The following is a 15,589-nucleotide window of genomic DNA, read 5'->3' as shown; positions in this document are numbered from 1 at the left end:
TCTTTTTTTTTTTAAACCCTTATCTTCCATCTTAGAATCAATACTGAGTATTGTTTCTAAAGCAGGAGAGTGGTAAGGGGACTTGCCCAGGGTCACACAGCCTGAGGCCAGATTTGAATCCAGGACCTCTTGTCTCTGGGCTTGACTCTGAATCCATTGAACCACCCAGCTGTCCCCTCCCTATCATTCTTAATCTTGAACTTATTTTCAAATTTTCCCTGACTATTGATTTCTTTTCTATTTCCAACAAACATGGTCTCGTCTCCCCATCTTGTCTCCTAAAATCCTCATTTGATCCTTCCATCCTTGGATGGAAGGATCTTTTACAAATTTACCTTTACCTTTTGTCTTACTTGGCCCTTACTGCTTTCTCTTCTGCCTTGGAACCAATAGTTGGCATCAATTTAAGATAAGAGTAAAAAAAAATCAATACTAAGTATCAGTTCCAAGGCAGAAGAATGGTAAGAGCTAGGCAATGGGGATTAAGTGACTTGCCCAGGGTCACATAGCTAGAAAATGTCTGAGATCACATTTGAACCCAGGACCTTCCCCATCTCTAGGCCTGGCTCTCTATCCACTGAACCACCTTGCTGTACCCTCTGCTGGTTATTATTCTATATCTCTGCTGCTATTTGTAGCTAAATTCCTTGAAAAGGCAATTTACAATAGATGTCTCTACTTTCTCTCTTCTCCTTCTCTTCTTAAACCTCTAAGCTAGACCTCATCATTACACCCAACTGGCTATCTCTAAAGTTACCAATGATACCAAGGGCTAGGCTATTGGTCTTAAATGATTTGCCCCGGGTTACATAGCTAGGAAGCGCCTGAGGCTTTTGAGAGAAAGCCTCCCAGACTCCCAGCCTGGTGCACTATCCACTTAGCCACCTGGCTGCCCTCCTAAATATTTAATCCTTTCAGGCTCATTGTGACCCCATTTGGGTTTGTAATTTTTTTTTTTGGCAAAGATACTGGAGTGGTTTGCCATTTCCTTCTCCTAATCATTTTAAAAGATGAGGAAACTGAGGCAAACAGGGTGAAATAACAAAGTGCCTTCCAAAGATCTCCCAATTTCAAATGCAAAAGCTTTTCTCCATCCTCATTCTTCTTGGTTACTCTACAGCTTTTGTGACTGCTCATTACCCTCTTCACTTTTACATTTTCAGGACATCATTCTCTCCTGAATCTCCTCCTACCTATCTTACCACCTTTTTACAGTTTCCTTTGCTCGATCTTCATCCATCTCATGCCCTCTAATGGTAAGTGTCCCACAAGCTTCCTCTGTCCTGGATTTTCCATTTCCTCCCTCTCTACTATTTCACTTGGTGATCTTGATGCATCTAATTATCATCTCTATGATGATGATTCTCAAATTTACCTATCCTGCCCTAACCTCTCTACTGACCTCCAATTGCCTTTTAGACATCTCCAACTGGATGTCCAAGAAGATACAGTTTTCCTATTACTGTTGAAGGTACCATCTTCTTCCAGTCACACAGATGTGCAATCTGGGCAACACCCTCAATTCCTCATATCCAATCTTTTGCTAAGTGTTGATATCTCCTTGAATACTAACCCCTTCTCTCCAGTTATATTGCCACTATTCTGGTACAGGTTTTCATCATCTCCGGCATGTTCTATTTAAATAGCCTCGTGGTTAGTCTGCCTACCACAAATCTTTCCTTACTCCAATCTATCCTCTATTCAGCTGCCAAAGTGATTTGCCTAAAATCCAAGTCTGAACGTGTCACTCTCTATTCAGTAAACTCCAGTGGTACCGTATCGCTCTCCGGATCACTTACAAAATTCTCTGTTTGGTGTCCAAAACTCTATAACCTGGCCCGACTCCTCCACCTTTCTAGTGTCCTTACACTTTCTACTTCTTGGCTGTGTGACCCTGGGCATGTCACTTAACCCCCATTGCCTAGTAGAAGGTAAAGATTTGAAAAGAAAATAAGTAATTTATAATAATAGGTAGAAAATCTAGCCCAAGTAACAGACTTCATGAATATCTGAATGGAGCAAACAATTCCCAATCATTTCAGAAGACAAAAAGAAATAAAAAGATTGAAAAATAGAAGAAAAAATCTTCTCAAAATGAATTTTCTGTTGAAGCTTAAACTATTTCTTCTTGACCTGTCAAAAACAAATGACCTGTAAATCAGGCCAAGGAGAGAAAGTTTAAGAATCAGTGAACTCCACGAAAACCATGTCTCCAATCCATGAAGAGGAATAGTACTTGGCTGAGTAGAGTAGTAAAGGATAGAGAGCCAGCATCAGTGTAAGGAAGACCTGAGTTCAAGTATTCCTTTTAACACAGATGAGCCTTATGATCCTAGAGAAATCAATTAACTTCTTACTACTCCAAGCAACTATCTAAGTCTGTAAGTTGTAGAAGAATTATCAGTCAGTGTTAGCAGAGGGAGTTTCCTTATAAGGGCCTTCTTATATTGATGAAATAACTGACAAAATGAATAGAAGAAACATTTCCCCCCTACATTACTATTTTCATATAAATCCATGTCCAGAACCCCCCAAAACCTGGAGTACTCAGCCTAGGGCAGCCTGAGTGCCAGTATTTTCTCTTTAATTACATTCTTTAATTATGTTCATCACACTGTGCTCACCTGAAATACTACTGAATCACCAATTTAGATCTAGTAATGATGCTAGAGGATAGAAGAGGCAGCTGGGTGGTACAACGAAAATAGCACTTGGCTTAGAGTCAGAAGAGCTGAGTTCAAATCTTGTCTCAGACATTTACTAGCTATGTGATAGTGGACAAGTCACTTAACTTCTGTCTACTTCAGTTCCCTCATAAAATAGGAATAATAATAGCCCCTACCTTACAGGATTGTTGTAAGGATCAAATGAGATATTTGTAAAGCACAGTGCTTGGCATACAGTAGGTGCTATATAAATGCATCTCTTCTTCTCTTCCCCTCCAAACATCTCTTTTTAGAGAGAATTAAAGCCCCCAGAGATTAAGTAAGTGACTTGCCTAAGATCACAAGGTAGAAATTGGCAAAGCTCTGCCTCCAAATCCAGTGCTCTGTCCACTTTACTTATTTGCTCTCTTGTTAACCAGGTTCTATCTCATCCTATATGCTTACTGGTCCTAGTTCTACCCTCTAAATCAATATAAAAAAAGGTTTATCCCTCTTCCAGATGTTGGCTCTTCAAATGTTTAGAGATTGTTGTACTTCCTAAATCTTCTCTTTTCCTACCTAAAACAGTATTATTTCCTTCAAACATCATGCCAGTAAGGATCACACCCACCTACACTGGAGAACTGGAGAGAGAGAGAGAGAGAGAGAGAGAGAGAGTTGAAAGAATGAGAGGGGAAAGAGGTTGATCGTCCCCTTTCATCCCCTTGGGAAAGGTAATCCGGTTTTGTCTCCTTGAGGGACTGAGTATGTCTCCTGAGAGAGTGGGTCTGGAAGGTGGAGGTTAATTTAGAGCTTCAGTGAAATGACTCACTGTCTCCCTTCTTAGTCTCAGCTATTGTTGAGAGGCAGGATAGACTTTCCTGCCTCTGGATCCTTCCAGTACCCCAACTGCCACTTCTTCCCCTTAATACCTAAGGTTATTCCTCAGCCTGGGGGAAAAGATTGCTCTTTGGACCTAGCTGTTGGATCTCTAGGGTTTGAGCTAACCCTCCTCTTTGGGGAGAGGTATAGTTTCCCCCAAATCTTCAGTTCCCTTCCTCAGCGTTAGAAACTAGGCAGATCTGATGTAAGTAGTAACACTTTAATAGGGATTACTCAGGGAAAGGAGAGATGAAGGTATTTGGTGAGGAAAGTGGGTAGCAGGAATCCCTATGGACTGGCAGAATGACCTCCCCCCAAATCTCCAAGGTCCAGGCTCTCAGCCTCAACTCCTCTTTTAGTAGTCAGCTGCTGATTTGTCCCTGCTCCTGATCTAATATACTTAGAAAATGAAGTTCAGGACAAGTTGGGGAGAGGGAGGTGGAGAATAATCTTTGGAAAGGATTTTCTCAGTAGATAGCTTCTTTCAAAGTCCAGTCTACAATATTTGATCTTAGTAAGAGATTTCAGGGGTTCACTGGGAAGCAGTTGATTGTCCAGAGGGACCTCCAGTCTCAGAGATCTTCTCAAGCTCTCAGCTGGAGAAGTGAGTTGAGCTGGCAGTTTCTGAGTTCTCACAGTTTCTGTTCTCTCACTGGAACCTTAAGTTTTTTCCTTTTGTCCTTTCCCTGCCTGGGTTGCTCCTTGCATCACTGGATCTGATTTCTTCCTTTTGCAAATTCCTCTCTTACACTAGGAAATAACTTCCAGACTCCTATACATTCTGTGAGGATTATGTGCTCTTCTTAAAAACATGGTGCCCAGAACTTCATCAAAATAATATAGAAGTTGTCAGACAGAGTCTGTATGGGACTATTTCTCACCAGCTACACTGATTTTGAACTTCTTTGGAAGTCTTTCTTTATCTAGGCCCCTTGCTAATTAATACCCTTTTCTCTACTCCCTGCTTTTCAGCTTCCTTTTATGTGGAGCCTTTCCCAAATAGATTATCAGCTCATAGAAGGCAGGAACCCTCTTTGCTTTTATTTATATTCCCAAGGCTTCTCCTAGTGCCCAATAGTAGAAATTTAAAAAATGTTTATTTTTACCTTGCTTGTTTTCTTTGTACTATACTTCTATTAATTTAGTTAAGCTTTATATATATATATCTGAAACACTATTGACTCAGACTGAGTTTGGGAGTCAACTGAAGTCTTTTTCAAATAAAATTTTAAACTTAAAAAAACAATTTTTAAAATTAAGCTTGTACTTGATTCTTTAAACCCAAGTAAAAACTTTATACTTATTCCTATTAATTTTCATCTTGAAAGAATCATCACAGTATCTTAAAGTTTGAAAGGATCTTAGAAATAATCCATCACACAATAACATGGAAATAGGTTTTGATCAAGGACACATGTAAAAACCAGTGGAATTGTGCATTGGCTACAGGAAGGGGTGGCGGGAGGGGTGGGAAAGAATGATTCTTGTAAGCAAGGAATAATGTTCTAAATTAAATTAAATAAAAATTTCCAAAAAAAAAATAAATAAAGGCTTGGAAAGCATAAAAAAAAAAAAAGAAACAATCTATCACAGAGTAGGAAATTGAAGCTCAGATTAGTGGGATGACTTGCCTAGTAGCACATATTCAGTAATGGCTTAGCTAGCATTAAAACACAGATATATTGACAAAGACAGGCAGGCAGGCAGGGAGGCAGGAAGGCAGGCAGGAGTAAAAGAAATAAAAAAGAAAAAAAATGAAATTATGAGATTAAGGAACTGAACTAAGCTCTGGGAATACACATTTATTTTTTGTTTCAAGTCCGACTCTGTGACCTAGTTTGGGATTTTCTTGGCAAAGATATTAGAGTGGTTTACTATATTCTACTCTAGCACACTTTAAAGATTGAAGCAACAGGGTTAAGTGACTTGTCCAGAATCACACAGCTACTAAGTGTCTGAGGATTTGAATTCAAGTCTTCCTGACTCCAGCCAGGCTCACTACTCTACAGTATTCTCTAAGCCACCTAGCTGCCTCCTGGAAATACAAATTCAAGAAAGCAAGTACAAGTATCCCTTCCACATCATGACATTCCCCATTGCAATTTCCTGGTCTTGATTGTGAAAAAGAAATGAAAAATGATAACCTTAGCCATACAGATTTGCTTAAGTTTTCATTCCCCCCCCCCCCAGGGGTTCCTGATCCTAAGGAACCTTGATATAACAACAATACTTTGCTACTATAAACTAAGCTTAAGAAACTCCAACTGAATGCTGGCTGGACCACCATCTGCACCCTGACAAGACTGTTCCAACTGAAACTGGACTGAAAGTAGTCTTAGGGACTTTCCCAGAGTAAGCAATGTTGATGTTGATCAGGAGCAACCTCAGGGATTTTCCAGCTAAAACAGCTGTTATGGGGAAAATCTAAAGGCTCTAGGTCTACTCCAGGAATTGACGGTTACCCCCTTCCCCTTGAACTATGGTGGGTTTGGCCAATAAAAAGCCAGCTAGCTCTGTGACTGGTGGGCAGGCTCCTTTCTTAGGAGAGAAGGTTTGCAGGCATGCAATTCTGCTAAGAAGAATAAAATATATTAGCCTCTTCGCCTCTCCCTGTGGCTCTTGGTCTTTCTTTCTGTTCAACTTCAGTTCATGAGGCCAGAGACCTGAGCAGGTATTGGATGGACAAGATATATCATGGGTCCGCATAAAAAATCAAATGGGAAATTGGGGGGAGTCTTGCAGAAGCTGCAGATGACATGCAAAGGCCAGCAGAAAACACAGAAATAGTTTAGAAACTCAGAAATGCACCAAATATATGTATAGTATATGATTGATAACATGTTTTATCTTCTAATACTATAAATATACACAATTTCTTTTCTAAAGTTAAAATAATTAAAAACTTAAAGTTTGTGAACAGAACATGAAAGCCAGTAGACTGGCACCCAAAGGCGAGAAATGTAGAGATACCTCAACATTGACCAAATACTTAACTCAAATTTTTCAATAAGGTACTGTAAAGACCCCATAAAGGAAAAAGGAAGATTCCAGATTTCTTCTCTGGTAGGAAGGAAGGGCCATAAAATTTTATGGAGTTTCTAGATGGCTGGAGCATCTCGCCCCTAACTCCAAATGCAGAAGGGACACCTATACAAGTCCTTGCTCTCGTGGCACTCACATTCTACTGGCAGAAGACAACAAAAGGTTGCTGGAAAGGCTGGAGGGAAAGGAAAAGGAGGGAACTAAGTCCACAATTAATTAAGGAGTGAAGTATGGCATTTCTAGTACCCTTTCTCCAATATAGGTTGGGGGAAATGCTTCTTTTTTCTACCATACAGCATTGCTTCTACCTCAGTTTTGCTCCATTTGTCTAGCTGATTAGGTTCTCTCTGAACTTCAATTCCATATATCATCTGGGGTATTAGCCATTTTTTCCAGCCTATGTCAGTTGTATACTTGATAATTATGGCTTCTGTGGTTTTAAATCACTGATAAACATTTTTGAACAGAATAGAAGTGGGGACAGAGTCCTGCATGACAGTCTTTCTCCAGTTTGACTTTGATCTGCTAACCATAAAGTTATGGGAAACTCTGGTTACAGCCTTATTTAATTACAAACAACTGTAACATTTTGCTGCTCCACCAGAATAACTAGAAGTTACTTCGCATAGATTTGCTCTTAAAGAACTCACATGATCTCCTAGCAATCAATGATTACCTTTTGGTCATTGCCAGAATTTAGGAATCCGCCCCCTATAACACCAGATTGTTTAATCGCTGCAGCTGTTTACATCTACCTAATTAACTGATTTTAAAAGATGTTTCCTTCATTATTTATTGAACACTTACAAGGTGTTTAACATCTGTTTTAGAATGTTTAGAGAAACACAGAAGTAGAAAATGAGCGTTCAAGGAATTTATAATTTCCGTTTGATAGACAAGGTATGTACCTGTGAAAAGTCAACAATGAACTCTTTTCCCAAACTCCCTTTCATACCCTCGGTGTTTCAGTCAAACTGGACTATTTTCCTCCCCCAACTTAGCATTCCATCTCCCTTCTTGGTGTCTTTCCATTTAGCATAGCTCTAATGGCTAGGAGGTATTTCCTTACATCCAACTAACATTTATCCCTTTGTAACCTCGCCATTTTGTTCTTGACAAGCCTGAGATTCTATGACTCAATTCCCACAAGCCATCTGCCCTGCCTGGAAAACACTCCTTCCTCATCTCTGCCTTTCAGATTCCCTAGGCTCAACACAGGTGCTACCTCTTCTGACTTCCTCCCAGGAGCTACTATTCTTACTCTCCTAACTCATTCCTAGGGGCTCAGATCTCTATGTTATCCCTTCACTCCCTCCCTGTGTACGGGTCGTGTTTCTCACCTTGATGAATCTAACTCTCCAAGTGGAATTATAAACCTTTGGACATTAGAGAGTCCTTCATTGTTTTTATTTTTTTAAAGCCCTCACTTTCTGCCTTAGTGACTAACAACCCTCATACAGAAGGGCAAAGGCTAGAGAGAGATTAAAGCAAATGAAGAATTCTAACTTCACTTTAGCATCTTTGAATATGAACCTGTACCAAAGGTCTTCTCATCCTTTCCCCCCACTTTTTTGCTCCTGGTTCAAAAGCTCTGATTATTTGATTTTAGTTTTAAAGCCTTACCTTCTTTCTTAAAATCAGGACTAAGTATTGGCTCCAACGCAGAAGAGCAGCAAAGGCAAGGCAACTGGGGTTAAATGATTTGCCCAGGGACACACAGTACCAAGTGTCTGAAGTGGGATTTGAACTCAAGTATTTCTGACTCCAGGCCTGGATCTCTATCCACTGTGCCACCTAGCTGCCCTCTTCACTATTTACTTATTTTTAAAAATCCTTACCTTTTTCCTTAGAATGGATACTGTATTTTGGTTCCAAGGCAAAAGTGGTGAGGGCTAGGCAAGTGGGGTTAAGTGACTTGCCCAGGGTCAGCTAGCAAGTGTCTGAGTCCAAATTTGAACCCCAATCCTCTTGACCCCAGGCCTGGCTCTCTATCCATTGTGCCACCTAGATGCCCCTTTCATTATTTTTTTTTCAGAAAAAAGTTTTTTGCCTTCATTCTTACAAACCTCTAGGCAAAGGTCCCCTTTCTTCTTTGTTCTTAGACTATGACCATAGCCACACTAATTGTAATACCTTCAACAAGGTGTGGCCGTCCCAAGCAATGTGCCATCTTGATACTATCAAGCTTCCTCTTTCCTCTCCACATGCCCTCTCATTGTGCCATGTAGAAAAAAACCTTCCTTGTGCTCAATTCTTACAGTCCCGGACACACCTGACCTGTCCATGAACAAACAGGTAAAATATGTTTTCTTTCAGAGACCAAACTGGATTTTACTCAAGAGAGCCTAGCTGATCACTGTGCGTGACAGAGTCCCGTAGACATTGCTGTATTGTTAGTTGTGGTTCATAGCTAGAATGGTAGCAAGGGCTTATGAAAGCCTTGTTCTGCCGACAGTGAACACACCCTGTATCTGAGTTTCAAAGACTGCCTCAATATTATTACTTCTCTAGAACGTACATTCTCTCTCTCTCTCTCTCTCTCTCTGTCTCTCTCTCTCTCTGTCTCTCTGTCTCTCTCTCTCTCTGTCTCTCTCTCTCTCTGTCTCTCTCTCTCTCTGTCTCTCTCTCTGTCTCTCTCTCTCTCTCTGTCTCTCTCTCTCTCTGTCTCTCTCTCTGTCTCTATCTGTCTCTACCTCTGCCTGTCTGTCTCTGCCTTTCTGACTGTCTCTGTCTCTCTCTGTCTCTCTGTATCTGTCTCTCTCTGTCTCTGTCTCATAATATGGGGGGTGGGGTGGCTGAATTTCTATGAAGAATTATATATATGTAGGCTGTCTATATTCTCCTTTTAAAGAGGAACAGAAAAAAGGATGTTGGATGATAGCAAAAACAAAAATAAAAAAATTTCAAATCATTTCAGCTACCTATAAAATCAAACTTTGGAGGCAGCATGGAGCAGTGAAATTGCCGCTGGCTTTCCAATTAGAGGTCCTGACTTTGAACCCCAGGTGTGCCTCTTACTCCCTTTGTGACCCTGGGCAAGTCATGACTTCTCTGGGACTCAGTAACTCATCTTATGAGAATGGGGAGCAGCTATGGATGGTATATCTATATAGAGCAGATAGAGTGCTAGACCTGGAATTGATAGGTCCTGGGTTCAAATCTGCCTTCAGATTTGCAGAGGCAGGGAGATGGGGCATTCAAAGCAGAGGGAACTGAATGAGCAAAGGTACAAAAGTGGGTCAAGAAATAACAGTTGGAACCTGACATAGAATAACTGATTGGTTTAAGACTGGAAAAAAAGGCTATATGTAGTCACCTTATTTATTTGACTTCTATGCAGAATATATCATGCAAAGTGTCAGGTTGAACAAATCAAAAGCTGGAATTAATGTTGCTGGGAGAAATATCAACCATCTCAGACATGTAGTAGATACGTATCTCTGATGGCAGAAAGTGAAGAACCAAACTTCTTGATGAGGGGGGAAGAGGGGAGTGTAAAAGCTGGCTTGATGCTTAACAAAAACCAACAACAAAGCCTCCTAAGATCATGACCACTGGTCCCATCCCATCCTGGCCAATAGAGGGAGAAAAAATGGAAGCAATGTCAGATTTTATGGTGTTGGGCTCAAAGATCACTGTAGATTTCAATTGCAGCCATAAAATTAGAAAGATACTTGCTTCTTGGAAGGAAACCTATGGCAAATCTGGCAGAATATTGCAAAACAAAGACATCATTTTGTTGACAAAGGTCCGTAGCATCAAAGCTATGGTTTTTCCAGTAGCAACATATGGCTGTGAAAGTTAGACCACAAGGAAAGCTGTGTGCCATAGAATCCACGCTTTCAAATTGTGGGGCTGGAGAAGACTTTGGAAAGTCCTTTGGACAGCAAGGAGGTCAAATCAGTCAATACTTAAAAGAAATTAAGGCAGACTGGAAGGTCAACTACTGAGGATGTAGCTTAAATACTTTTCACAACATGATGAAAAGACAATGCTCATTCGAAAAGGCCCTGAGGTTGGGAAAGATTGAGGGGAAATTCAAAAGGAAAAGGAGATGGCAGAGGATGAGATGGAGGAATACTGCCGTGGAAGCAACAAATATGAGCTTGGACAGACTTTGAGCGATGGTGGAGGATAGAAAGGCCTGGCATGCTCTGGACCATGGGGCCATGAAGAGCTGGACATGAGTGAACAATTGAACAATGCCTTAAATGTAGGAAAATGTAGATTGTGCTGATGCATAGTTCAGTTTTCCAAGGATGTAGCTCTGTGCTTCAAAGAAATTTATTTGAAAAGAAAAACAACTATACTTGTATAAAGTTTTTTTAATTATAAAACCATTTTAAAAGAAACACAAAAACACATTTGGAAAGAAAAAATACAACCTCTCTTTGGACCAGTTTGGTTCAAATGAAAGATGGCATGACATGATGTAGGGAGGGCTGGCTTCAGAATAGAGTGGAATTAATCTGGCTTTTGAAACATACAAGATGTACAGGCATTGGGCAAATCACTTCAACTCTTAGATTTCCAAGCAATCTCCTAACACTATAAATTATAAGTGAATTAGAAAGCTGCATTAGTGGAGGAACTTTCCATAATCGAGGCTTCCTACAACTTAATGATAGGCATGTCTCCTTTTTCCTTCACCATGCCCTGCCCGCTGGGAAAAAGAAAAGATATTTACTCATGAACCACATTAACTTTTTTTTTAGCTTTATCTTCTGTTTTAGCTTCAGTTCTAATATAGAAGAGCAACAAAGGCTAAGCAATTGGGGTTAAGTGATTTGCTTAGGGTCACACATCTAGGAAGTTTCTGGGACTGGGCCTCCTGACTCCAAACCCATCGCTATATCCATTGGGCTACCTAGCTGCCCCACCATATTAACCTCTGAAGTCAGTGAGAAATGATTTAAGTATATACATTTTCAGGCAATGAACCTATTTGTTTTGCTTAACATGTACATAAACAAGGGCATGCATATTAGTATAACTATGCATAAATACACCTCGCTTTAAGGCTGGAAGACAACTTTTCTTATTTGCACATCAATTTTTATTTACTCAAAGACATTTTGTTTTACCTTAATAAGTTTTTGGTATGATTTCCTTGTGTAGCTGACATTTAAGAAGCATTGATTCAGACATTTGCAGGTTACTGGAGTGGGGATAAATTAGGGAAGCAATCTATTGGAGATTGTACAGGATCATTAGATCAAAAATAAATACAAAAACTTGGAACATGGGAGAACTAATTTGGGAGTAAAATTTGCATAATAATTTTTAAAAGGGCTTCATTGTAATTCTTGTGTGGGGTGACAAGGATATAAACACTTTATTGCCCATCTCACTATAAGATGAAATGTTTTCATAAATATAAAAAATAAATTTATGTAAATTATTACAGAAATGAGGGTTGCCCTGATGTGCAAGGGCAACTGAATTTGTGTACTGGTGGGGCTTTTAACAATTCCCCCCCCAACTGATAAGATAAGGGAATAGACTGTCATTAAAAATAGGTTCTGTATGCATGTCATAAAAATGACTTCAAATCCTGGTGGCTTAATTTATCTAGAATACTATACAATGTGACATTTCCACAGCACACCAGATGCAAATTTTGTTCTCTTCAGTAGGTTGATGGCATGTTCTAAAATCTATTAATAAAAATACATAACACTGCTACTCTGTACACTCAGAAATTCAAAATAAGCTGAGATTTAGACAATGAATTCTTCTCTTCCCCCTCACCCCAAATCTCCCTCTTAGGTTATTAAAATTCTACCAAAATGGGTAGAAGAATCCAACCCAGATATACTTTCTTCAGTTGTCCTCTGATCCTCCTAATTGGATGCCACTTCTCCAAGGATTTCTCCCAGCACCTCACACCATTAGTGTAAGATTGGTAGGTTGCACAAGTACTATTGTCCCCATTGTACAGATGAGGAAATTGGGACTTGTAGGGGTGAAATGATTCTTCTAAGGGCAAGTGAGTGACAGAACTAGAATTTGAACACAGGTCTCCTGACTACATAATTCATTGTCTTCTACTTCACTATACATTATACACTGCTAGAATAAAAACCTATGAGGACAAGAGCCATGTTTGTTAATCTTTGTATTCTCCTTAGCATCTATCATATAGCTCTACATGCAGTATACCCTTAGGAAATAAATGGTCATCCTTTGAAGAGAGCAATATTTGGTATGGCTTGTAATAGGTTTTTTTCCATTTTGATTTTCTGATTTCCATAGACAAAGAACTACAATTTCCACGACCAGACACAAACTCATGTCATCTTTAAGTAAAGAACTTAGACTAGATAGTTTCTATAGTTATTTCAAGCTCTAAATCTACATCTGACATTATGATTCTAAGAAACTGACAGCTAGGTGGATCCGTGGATAAGGGGGCAGCTAGGTGGCTCAGTGGAAAGAGAGTCAGGACTGGGAATGCGAAGTCCTGGGTTCCACTCTGCACTCATACACTACCTATCTGTGTGATCTTGGGCAAGTCACTTAACCCCAGTTGTTTAGTCCTTACTTCTCTTCTGCCTGGGAACTGATTCTTAGTATTAATTCTGTGACCAAAGGTAAGCATTTTTTTTTTTAAAAAGAAAAAGAAATTGATATGGACCGTGTAGTAGTAATAGTAATGAACTTGGAGATATGGGATCAAGTCATGGTTCTGTCACTTATTAGCTGTGTGATTTGGGGCAAACTACTGAATCCTTCTATGCCTCAGTTTCCTCATCTATACAACAGGGATAATATTGCACTTCTGATATTACAATGGTATAAGAAAGCTCATTGTACAGCATTAAGAGCTATACAAATATGAGTTATTACTATTACATATAATATAATTCTTCCTATCTTTTTAAAAAATTAAAAACCTTTATCTCCTGTCTTAGAATCAGTGTTGCATATTGGTTCCAAGGCAGACGAATGGCAAGGGCTAGGCAATGGGGGTTAAGTGACTTGCCCAGGATCATATAGTTAGGAAGTGTCTGAGGTCAGATTTGAACCCAGGACCTCCTAACTCTAGGCCTGGCTCTCAATCCATTGAGCCACCCAGCTGCCCCCTTTCCTATCTTATTTTGATAGAGTTCAAATAGAAAAGGTCCTGGACAAATTCTGCTGTTATTCTTTTTTGTCTAATGTTTGGTGGACTATTGCCCAGATGAACAAAAAAATCCTTACTTTCTATAGTTGAATAAAGAATTAGGAAATAAGCTCATCTCCTATGAATTTACTAAAAGCATTCCTTGCACAACTCTAAGCAGCAGAAAGTATGATGGGGATGACACATGCCTCATTTTATTCCTCCATGAATTTGATTTCTTCTGTTTGGCTTCTTTGAATTTTGAAGTTTTTCATTACACTTAACTTGTGCTTATGAGTATTTGGCATGGGAACATCAATTAAAATTGTTGCCATAGATTTTATCTCTACTATAATTATTTATCGTCATAATAATTATTATCTAATCACCTTGCCAAGCTAGATCGTTTCCACTGGGGGGGGGGGGAGTTGAAATACAACTTTTTGGCTATCTGCATTAATCTAATTCACTGGAAACTTGCCAGATCCCCATTTCAGTGGATACTGGATACACACAACCAAAGTACAGTAAGGTAAAGAGCTCACTCATATCAGGCTGAAGTAACCCTGTAGTAGGACACATGACCTTTTGTCATGGAATACACATAACTTTTTATTCCAAGGATAATAATAATACCACAAACCAAGCAACAAACAAAGCAAAAAAAGCGCATCCTCCCAGACTTGAGGGTGCACTTTTAAACAGCCCAGGCAACCTCTGGAGCAAGGAGAATTGAATGTCCTTTTATCTGTTTAAGGCGGACACATATTAGAGCTATGAATCATAATTTGCAAAAAAGATCTTTGTATCCAAACCACTGTAAAGCAGATTCCATTTTGAAAACTGCTGAGTGATTAGCCTGCTTATCTGTCCTATAAAGATAATACAGGGAAATATCTCATGATTTTTCTCCAGAATTTCTGCATAGCAAGGGATTAAAAGCAGTGGGGGTGGGGGTGGGGCAGGCGGGGTATCTGTAAGAGGATGCATCTAGAGGTCTTAAATCAGGCTTCTCTGGAGTGGTCAGCCATACCTGAAGCACAGCCGGCAGGGGACGATGCCTAGAGCTAGCTAGTTTTTGATCCCTGTTTGCTTAGGTGAGGAGGCAGTCTTCCATAGCGCCTGGATCGGGGTCCTGAGGCATCTCTCTCCCCAATACCCCCTCCTCAGCCCCTCCCTCTCCAGCCGCTCTTTTCTTTTGTTTGGCCAAGGTCACCCCAGAAGCTCCCAAGTGCCAGCTCAAGCTCTAACCTGGAGTCAGCCCGGATGCACTGGTAAAAAGTAGCCATCTTCCTGATTGCAGCCCAAGCCTCCAACTCTTTCATCCTTCTAGAGACCAGATGAGGGTACCTCCCTACGTCTTTGCCCCGAGCAGCCAAGGAGGGCTCCTGGCACACTGCAGGCCATGCTTATGGAGAGCCCTCCTTCCAGGTGGCTCCTCCAGAAAGCTCGGCAGTCAGGCCCAGCATCGCCCACAGGTTACAAGCACTCTCGAGGAAGTGTGGACTCTGCCAAGCCCAGCCCATGGGGCTTTTGACCAGCCCAGCGAGATCTCCTGGGGAAAGAGTGTTGGCAACAGAATCTACCTGGTAAACACTCTCCGCACTTCCTGATTTCATTCGGAGCCCCAAAGGCCAAAGAGAGAGCGGCTCTCCAGGCTGCCGCTTCCTTGCTTAAGCATGGAGCTGCTCTGATTGGCATAGTTACCATTCATGAACTATAACAAACATGGGCTTTGTTTTATTGGGCTCACTGCAGGTGACTGTGAAAGGCAGTGATGGGCGAGGTCACATTCCAGGTCTGATCTAGAGCTAATCCCAATAAGAAATAAGAAGGAATGTCTGGGGAAATCCAGAAAAGGAGAATCTCCCAGGCTCCCCAGCCTGTTCTTCCATTCCACCTGCTTCCTCATTCC

At 40.5% G+C, this 15,589-nt stretch overlaps 1 protein-coding gene across 1 annotated transcript in view; it reads right to left on the bottom strand.

Annotated features, from left to right (window-relative positions):
* CRACDL (CRACD like) overlaps positions 1 to 15,299 on the bottom strand; it is a 127,727-nt gene extending 112,428 nt beyond the window's left edge. The window contains exon 1 of the mRNA XM_007501100.3: positions 14,926 to 15,299. Coding sequence (XP_007501162.3) covers positions 14,926 to 14,999 — 74 coding nt within the window. The 5' untranslated portion in view covers positions 15,000 to 15,299. The remainder of the gene's footprint in view (positions 1 to 14,925) is intronic.
* Between the last annotated feature and the right edge of the window lie 290 nt (positions 15,300 to 15,589).

Source organism: Monodelphis domestica, chromosome 8 (genome assembly GCF_027887165.1).
Source record: "Monodelphis domestica isolate mMonDom1 chromosome 8, mMonDom1.pri, whole genome shotgun sequence".
NCBI classification, from domain to species: domain Eukaryota; kingdom Metazoa; phylum Chordata; class Mammalia; order Didelphimorphia; family Didelphidae; genus Monodelphis; species Monodelphis domestica.
The sequence above is the reverse complement of the archived record's forward strand: the minus strand, read 5'-3'. Positions and strand labels throughout refer to the sequence as shown.